Genomic DNA, 9,178 nt, shown 5'->3' on the forward strand with positions numbered 1-9,178 from the left:
TGTTTTATTTTTATTTGTACAACTTTGAATATTATCTATATGTTTTCAATTTTAATTTTAATTTTATATTTTCGAATTTAAATTTCAAAAATTTTATTCCTCGGAATATACCGAGTGACTCCTTCCTCGGAATATACCGAGGGACTCATTCCTCGGAATTTTCCGAGGGCTCCGTTCCTCGGAAATTCCCGATGAAAATTCCGAGGAACATTTCGTCGGAACTTCCGAGGATTGGACGATCGGAAAGTCCATCGAAATATCCCGAGGAAGTTCTCCCTCGGTATATTCCGAGGACCTTTCCGACGAATTGGTGGTCCTCAGAGTTTCCTCGGAATTCCGTCGGAAATTTCCGAGGGATTTCCGAGGAAAAATGAATTTCAGAGGTGTTATTTCCGAGGACTTTTTTCGTCGGTATGTCGTCGGAATAACGTTATTCCGACAACATACCGACGATTTTTTTCCTCGGTATGTCGCTGTTTTCTTGTAGTGGCAGGTGATTAACAAAATAGAAAGGGATTGAATATGCTTTTGGCGTGACAAGTGGGGCTCCTCCTTCAGCACTTAATCCCATTTTGAAGCAAGTATATAGCTTTAGTACAGGGTTTTGTGCTGCCTCATCGAGAATTGGGCACGATGCCATTAAGTTACGAACATCTGCTCTGGAAAACTTTGCAAGCTCAGTGATTATGTTGACCTGTATATATTTTGGTACATAGTGATTGTCAGATATTAGTACTTGGATTTGATTTTATGACGTGGGAAGTTTAAATCTTAAGGTTTATTCATGTGTTTGACTTAATGGAATGAGTGTGTCGTTCTCTTTAGGACTTATTACTTGAAGATATTGTGTACTCCAGGTTGGTGCCAAGATCATGCAATGGTTGATGATGGATGTTTTGGTGGTCAGTTTTTAGTTTTGACGACCATAAGGTTTGTTATGGAAAGTGAGCAAGCTAGGTATTCGCAGTCTTGTTTGTTATTTGCCAAATAACAAAAAAAAAAGATTTGTAGAAAGAAGCTAGAGAGATAGGGAAAAGGAGGTTTGATAAAAAAGAAAAGAAAAATTTACACTCCAAAGACACATTATGTCTTTGCAATTACACAATAGAACACATCTTGCTTTTGACACACTTTTTCTCTATGTTTTGTCCTTTTTACTCTCTTAAGTAAACTAACTAAGACTAACTCAAATCCATGTCTCTTCTCTCCTCAATACTTTCTTTATTTTAAATAAACAAAAGATTTTTTCTCTCTCTTATTCCGAATCTCAAAATCATTTTCCCAAATCCATGAATTTTAATCTCACTGATTTCTCTTTCACCTCTCGTTTCATTTGATTTCAAAACCGACCATGATGCCTCACCAGATGATGTATGCGCCGCCTCCTACTCTCCTTATCACCACTATAATTATTTGTATCATCATCACCAATCTCGTGGTGGCAAACATAAAAACGCTGAGAACGTTGAGAACTGGATCGATTATTTTGCTTAAGTGGATGGATGATAGTTACCTTAATTATTTCTTTTCTTTCGTTGGAAAAGTAAGTATGTGCTTCACTCTTACTTTTCCTCTTTTTTAAAAAAGCTTGTGTGTTTTCTTGTTTATGTACAAAGTCTTCTTATTTTGTGGATTAAATTTATATTTTTTCCTTGATGGTTTTGTTCATTGTTTGGCTGCTGTAATCACTTTTTAGTTTTGAAACAAAGTGTGTAAAATAACTTAATTTATTGAGAAAATAATTTGAAGGTTATATGGACAAAAACATCAAAATGGAAAAACACAAAAAACGCATTCAAGGTGTTCGACGAAATGCTCTATAAAAATATACATGTCCATAAAACGGTGTCCACACAATCCTATATGATATATAGAAATATGTATGTCCACAAAATAGTGTCCACAAAACCTCGTCCACAAGAACTCGTTCACATGGACATCAAAATTTATTATAAATTTACAAAAATATATACATTATGGATATCAAAATGTAGAAGAGAAAAAGTTATAACTTATTTTATACATTAATATAGATTTCATACATTATAATTTGTAATAATGACCAAAAAAATATGTTGGGAAATACAAAACCATTTTTTAACAAAAACATTTAATTTTAATATATATTTCAATCTTTAGATTTTTTTTTGTTTTAGATGTCATCTAGTGGCTTAGAATTAAACTCAATCATCTAAAAGAACTAACTAAAGTAAATATTGGTCCCCACAATATAGACAACATTTTAAAATAAAAAAATGCAACCATCCTCTAGTTTCCCTTAACCAAGCGTGAAGGGTAATGCTGTAAAACCACATAGGGTGGAAGAGGACAATGTGTCCCTCCAGTGGGAAGTGTCTTATCATGTAAAAAAAGAGAACAATGCGTCTGAGAAGGTAAAGCACTCAAAAAAAAAAGATAGGTAAAAAGGAAAATTATATTTATCTACTATCTTTACATTATCTACCTTCTTATTCGAGACGGTTAAAACTCTGAGCTAAGACCGAAAAGCGTTTGCATAATTATCCAAAACAATGTTAGGAATGGAAAAAAAAAACTATTTGAGATCGTGAGCTATACAGTGAGGGAATACAGCGTGATGATAAAACGCAGAGTATATATGTTCAGCACATTATCTTTATTTCCTTACGTCACACGTCTTATTTTTGTTTCAGTGTTTAAATTATCATTTTTATGGCCATACGTTTTTTTAGTACATGTTTTGCTGAGTAAATATCTGGAATCTAGGAACCTAAGTGGTTGAATGACTCAAGAGTAAAATAACCATTGGATTATTGAACTTAATTGATAAGATCTTCTAAAGAAAACACAACAGAGAATAGGGGGATCAGGGATAATGATTCATAAGCATTTTCAAACAGGTATTAACGTGACCAGCTCCAGCATACTCTTCACCTTTGCAGATGTTGTGGTCTGAGCTTTTTTCAGTATGAGACCAGTTGAAGTTTTGCTGCCAGAGTTATTCTCCTTCTCATTCCCACCTCCAAACATCTTCGCTGAGAGAGAAACTGATCCCACGCATGTGATCTCCAGGGTCCAAGATGTAGCACCATCCTTTTTCTGGCTTGATACGGTCACCTTTCCAGTGCAAATAAATTTAATGGACTGCAGGTATAAATTATTGCAATCAGAAACAGAGTTAAGAAAATTGCTGCAGGTAAACATATTATAGTTTGAAACTGTACCTAATGCTGAGCAGTGATGATAAACTGGTTAAGCTCCGCTATTTTCATAGGCTCAACCTTTGAAAAGCCCCTCAACAAAGAAGCTGCTGATGTGTTCCCAGTATCATTTGTGAAGAAACTGTAGTAGTAATGAGTGTCCCGTGAGAGTGTGTGAGATAAGTCATGTAGCAGTACGTTTCTAGATGTAATCAAGCAGTAATTTTTAAAAGCTTACTTGTAAAAATAACTCTCTCATGCATCAGTCTCCTTGTCATAGTGAGTCCCTGATGTGGCATTTAGAAAAATCGTCCTGGAGATGGGGTGTCAGTCTTTGCAAAAGCATCATGGTGGACATCATTTTACGAAAACATAATAGGGTTTCACAACAGTATGAAAGAATACCTCCCACAATCTTGGGATTATAGTTTGTTGCAACAAAAACTCGTGGATCCACCCTAAAGCTTTTAAGTTTTGTGAAACCACACAACTTGATAGTGGAACACACTCAAGGTGAAAGACACGTCACTACAAAGAAAAAAATGTAGACCAAATCTTCAACGTGTTTGTCTAATAAAGTAGTGTTATCAATTATAAAGGTGTAGAAACCTATATAAGAAAGTAATAGATACCTATCTTATGGTTGCCATAACACGGTCTTTGTCTTATGGAGGATCGCTTACATGCCTCTTTACAGCAGTTAGTTCACCAGTTATATATGACCTAAGATGAACATTTGAAAAAATAAACTGCTTTGAATGATGAGTGAGTTTAAGTCCAAAATAATAATAATAATAGGGTTACCTGGAATACATGAGTGTTTGTTGGACGTTGACGGTAGCTTACATGCGTGTCGGCTGCAATACAGGAACACAGTGAAAAAAAATTAACAAAGGAAACAAAAAAAGATCTCAGAAATATGAACATAGTCTTTTGCATTTTAAAAAGTCGATAAATATGTGAGTTTTATAGTCGAGAATACTTTGTAGTCACATTCAAACCAAGCAGGAGCATATCCACGGACATCAGTTCATCACCTCGCCTGATGTTCCTTGCCTCCTAGAAACGCAATAGCCTAACCTCCACCTCCACTGTGGAAAAACATCTACAGAATTTCAAATCTGAAAGGAAAACTCGAGCATTGGCCATTTTTTTCAGAAAATAAGGAGATTGTTTTGTTTTAATAGATTGATAGGATGCTATAGATTGTAGAGATGCTAACCTTTTTATAGTGGAACCACCACCGCCTTTAAAGAGCCAAAGTCGAATTGAAGAGAGATCCTGGAAGGTGGATTTAAAGAGGGAATTCAATAGCAATGTTTCCATTGATTACTTGATTAGTAGGAAGAAGATAAACAGTTTGCTGGAAAATATAGAGTCGATATGGCGCCGATTGATCGCTGGATCAAGATGAAGAATACTCAGTTTCAATGGAAACCCTAAATCGCCTACGGCGGAGATGGTAGAGAGATAAAAGACAGGATAATAAACGCACCGTTTCGCAATACATCATATAATGCTTTAATAAAATAGTCTATGGGAGTCGCACAAAAAAAAGTCCATGGGCTTAATAATGCAAAATGTTCAGACACGTAGGTCCAACGGATTCCGGAGAAGAAAAGAATGGTACGGAGCGTTCTAGCAATTGACGTGTCAGCGCGGAAGGCTTTCTATTTCTGACGTGTCGTCGTCTTTGTTGGCAGCACCGGGAGTGATTAAAAGTCTCTTTTATATATAAAGATTATTTGAAACAAAATTATTAATTTCAACACTAAATCACGCAATAATTTTAGATAAGTCTTTCTCTTAATCGGCAGACATAATAGAAGAAACCAAATTAAGGGTTTTCGTACGCGAATCACAGTCAGTGTCGTCTCGTGAAACCCCACACTGTCGCGTGATATCTGGTATCGTCTCTTAGAATCAGCGATTAATACTGCGCGACTTAGGTCTTTTTTTTGCACTGATTGCTTTCTTCGGCATTGTTTAGTGTCTGTGCACATGGAAATTAAGGTCAATTAATTTGGTTCTGGTTTATGCTTGTGTAGTAGGCCAATGCAATATGAAGGAGATGATTGGTATAAAACACAGTTGGCGGAGGAGAAACAAGAGTTCCCGGCGTTTCCGTACGAGCCCTACTCGATCCAAATCGATTTCATGAACGCGCTCTATCGTTTTCTCGACAAGGGAGGCGTCTCCATGCTCGAAAGCCCCACTGGTACTTTGTTCTTACTTGTATAAAAAAAAGGCGATTTTATCTGTGGGGGAAAATCAATACTCTTAGGGGTTTATGATTGTCAGGGACTGGAAAATCTCTAAGCATTATCTGCAGTGCTCTACAGTGGCTGCTCGACCGCAATGAGAAAATAAACAACAACTCAGGATCATCCGATAAGGTGGTTGTTGATGGTGAAGAAGAAGATGAATCCGAGCCCGATTGGATTCGAAATTTCACTGTCAATAGCCATGATGATGCCAAGACCAACAGGAAATCTCCGTTTAGGGTCAAGAAAAGAGATTCTGATGCCAGAAAGGGAGAGGAGGAGGTTTCTGGTGAGGTGAACGAGCAGGAGTTTTGTTTGGAAGAATACGAAAGCGAAGAGGATTATTCATCATCATCATCTTCAAAGAGAAAACCCGTGGGAGGAGGTTTAGGTTTCTACACCTCTTCAGAGGATGAGGAAGATGGCAAGGAATGCGAAGAAGAAGGAGGACTCAAGGTTTTCTATTGCAGCCGGACTCACTCGCAGCTTTCTCAATTCGTCAAGGAGCTGAGGAAGACTGTATTCGCCCAAAAAGTCAGAGTTGTATGTCTAGGCTCTCGAAAGAACATGTGCATAAACGAAGGTCTACCCACCATTATTATCATTCTCTCCTTTTTTTTTTTTTTTTTTATTCCCATTGTGTGTTTCTGATATTCACAGTTGCAGATGTCCTTAAGCTTGGGAACGTGGGCAGAATCAACGAGAGGTGCTTGGATTTGCAAAAGAAGAAGACATCTCTAGCCTCTAAAAAGAAGAAGGTACACTTTATCATCAAGTCTCTATCTTGTTAGCTTCTAAGTTCTAAATCGAAGCTTGAACATTTCAGAATTTAGGTACAAACGTTAAGGGAGGACGAACCAAATCATCATCTTGCAGATGCCCAATGCTTAGGAAACAGTCACTACAGAGAGAGTTCAAGGCTGAGATTCTCCAGCAAGAAGCCATGGACATTGAGGATCTTGTCCAGCTTGGACGAGAGATGAGAACTTGTCCATACTATGGCTCTAGAAGAGTGGCCCCTGCAGCTGATCTTATTATTCTTCCGTACCAGTCTCTTCTGTCAAAGTCTTCGCAAGAATCTCTTGGCCTGAACTTGAAAAGCAGTGTTGTCATAATAGACGAGGCTCACAATTTGGCTGACACTCTTCTCAGTATGCACGACGCAAAAATAACAATGTCACAGGTAAACTGTCGTTTCCATCTACTTTCCAAATGCATGTGTTGTTTGGATGAGCTTCTTGCATTTGTGGAATCAATGTTTTTAATCGATTTGTGTTCCCTAGTTGGAAGATGTACACAGCAGCATAGAGAGTTATCTAGGAAGATTCCAGAATCTCTTGGGAGCTGGAAACCGTAGATATATCCAAACTCTGTTGATTCTCATCCGAGCTCTCCTCAAACCTCTTGCCACCACCAGTGACAGTGATCTCAACAGTGGAAATAGTGGGCCTGATCCCTCTAAAAGCAAGGCTTGTGGTGGTTGCTCGATGGCGATAAATGACTTTCTATTCTCTCTGAATATAGACAATATAAACCTGGTCAAGTTACTCGCCTATATAAAGCAAAGCAATATCATTCATAAGGTAAAGTGATCTCTTTTCTCCTGTACATTTCCCTTTTCTCACCTTTGATAGTCAATTGTCTGTGCCCAGGTGAGTGGATATGGAGAGAGAGTTGCTATGTTGCAGAAAGACCCAGCGGCCCATGAGGAAATGAGCAAGCTATCAAGCTTTAGAGCTTTTTCTGATATATTGGTGGCACTCACTCATAACAATGGTGATGGGCGGATCATAGTCTCAAAGATGAGTTCGTCTACCTCTGGCCAACAAGGAGGCTACATTAAATACGTCATGCTCACTGGAGCGAAGTTATTCTCAGAGGTTAGCCTTTCATAAATCTCTTCCTTTCTTTCTTAAAATGTAAAAGTTAATAAAACCAATTTGTAGGTGGTGGATGAAGCTCACGCTGTCGTATTGGCCGGTGGGACTCTTCAACCTATAGAAGAGACAAGGGAACGACTCTTTCCGTGGCTACCATCAAATCAGCTGCAGTTCTTCTCTTGTAGTCACATTGTTCCCTCTGAGAGTATAATGCCAGTCGCAGTTTCACATGGTCCGTCTGGTCTGTCTTTTGACTTTAGCCACAGTTCAAGAAGCTCAACAGAAATGGTGATTGATCCTAATAGACTAGCTTTCTAACTTTGATTGAGAAAGAGTATTGAGTGTAACTTGTGCTTTGACCTTTTGGGATGGCAGATACAGGAGTTGGGACTATTGATGAGTAACCTGGTGGCATTGGTTCCTGAAGGAGTTATCGTCTTCTTCTCCTCCTTTGAGTATGAAACACAGGTACACACAGCGTGGACCAACTCGGGGATACTCAGAAGAATAATGAAGAAGAAGCGTGTGTTTAGAGAACCCAGAAGAAACACTGAAGTCGAAGCTGTTCTCAGAGATTACAAGGAAGCGATAGAAAGCGAAAGAGGCGCAATAATGCTAGCTGTGGTTGGTGGGAAGGTGTCAGAAGGAATCAACTTCAGCGATGGCATGTGTCGCTGCGTTGTGATGGTTGGTCTGCCTTATCCCAGCCCTTCTGACATTGAGCTATTAGAGAGAATAAAGCACATAGAAGGTCTTGGAGATACGGAATCGTCGAAACCTTGTCTGACTTTGGTTGACGACTCATACTACAGTGGAGATGTTCGAGAAGGGTTTGGGGTATTAAGGAGCTGCAGACGGAGAGGGAAAGAGTACTATGAGAATCTGTGTATGAAAGCAGTTAACCAATCAATCGGTGAGTTAATATCTTCATGATTGGACTGAGAATTAAAATGAATGTTCTTTGCCTGTTTGCTTTTTTACAGGTAGGGCAATAAGGCACGCAAAGGACTATTCAGCCATTTTACTGGTAGATGCTCGATACGCGAATGATCCTGCCAAAAGAACATCTCATCCATCCAGCAAGCTCCCAAAGTGGATCAAAGATCATCTTATTTATTCCACCAAAGGCTATGGAGACGTTCACAGACTGTTGCACCAATTCTTTAAACATAAAAATGTCCAAAAATCATCCTGAAAAATAACATTGAAGCATCTATGAGCGAACATGTTGGAGGAGATCTCATGTTGGGTTCCAGTGGCAAACAAGAAGAAAGAGGTATTGTAGTATATAGATAAAGGCTTTCTATTTGCCATATAGGTTACTATTGTCTCCAATCCATTTTGGTTTTTTGTTGATCATGTGTTGATGACGTCTTTAGTGCTTCCATTTATTCTTGATAAAAAAGGAAAATCTTCTGTATGTTGTTGTACAGTTTTAACACGCACAACAGGAGTAGGGTTCGTGGAGATATATGTTCTCGGTTTTGAGAAGTGAACAGCAAGCAGCAGAGAGAAGAGTTTGGTGAGGCAGTCTCATCGTTTAAAAATAAAACTGGTCTCTGGTATATTGTCAAGTGATGCTTACAAAACAGATTTAAAAAGAAAAACACGATCCCCCTCTAGTATTTTCGTGAGATTGTACTATCTCCTTTAGAATTAAAACCAGCAAAGAAAGGTAAGGACAAGAAACTTAGCTGCCAGTAAGATACTTGTGCTCGAGATTAAGAGAGTAGACAAGGAACATCACACGAGAAATGGCTAGATATTCGGGAGGAGAAACCAAATATTTAACTTTTGTATCAAAATAATTAAAAATCTTTAATATAAAAGGTTACAAAATACTCTTATGCAAGTG

At 38.3% G+C, this 9,178-nt stretch overlaps 1 protein-coding gene across 3 annotated transcripts; it reads left to right on the forward strand.

The window, feature by feature from the left end:
* Nucleotides 1–4,943: 4,943 nt before the first annotated feature.
* On the forward strand, nt 4,944–8,930 carry LOC106327631 (probable ATP-dependent RNA helicase DDX11). Of its 3 annotated transcripts, XM_013765838.1 has the most exons (11): nt 4,945–5,086; nt 5,228–5,397; nt 5,481–6,026; nt 6,110–6,201; nt 6,270–6,626; nt 6,727–7,026; nt 7,096–7,323; nt 7,390–7,611; nt 7,699–8,236; nt 8,307–8,599; nt 8,757–8,930. In XM_013765838.1, the coding sequence occupies exons 2-10, from the start codon at nt 5,235–5,237 to the stop codon at nt 8,516–8,518; spliced, it is 2,658 nt and encodes an 885-aa protein (XP_013621292.1). In that variant the 5' UTR covers nt 4,945–5,086; nt 5,228–5,234; the 3' UTR covers nt 8,519–8,599; nt 8,757–8,930. The 3 variants fall into 3 exon arrangements, with proteins under 3 accessions (XP_013621294.1, XP_013621292.1, XP_013621293.1); XM_013765840.1 differs by lacking the exon at nt 8,757–8,930 and having other exon boundaries at nt 4,944–5,086; nt 5,231–5,397; nt 8,307–8,518; XM_013765839.1 differs by lacking the exons at nt 4,945–5,086; nt 8,757–8,930 and adding an exon at nt 5,113–5,128 and having other exon boundaries at nt 8,307–8,518.
* The last annotated feature ends 248 nt before the right edge of the window (nt 8,931–9,178 follow it).

Source organism: Brassica oleracea, chromosome C2 (assembly GCF_000695525.1).
Source record: "Brassica oleracea var. oleracea cultivar TO1000 chromosome C2, BOL, whole genome shotgun sequence".
Taxonomy (NCBI): Eukaryota; Viridiplantae; Streptophyta; class Magnoliopsida; order Brassicales; family Brassicaceae; genus Brassica; species Brassica oleracea.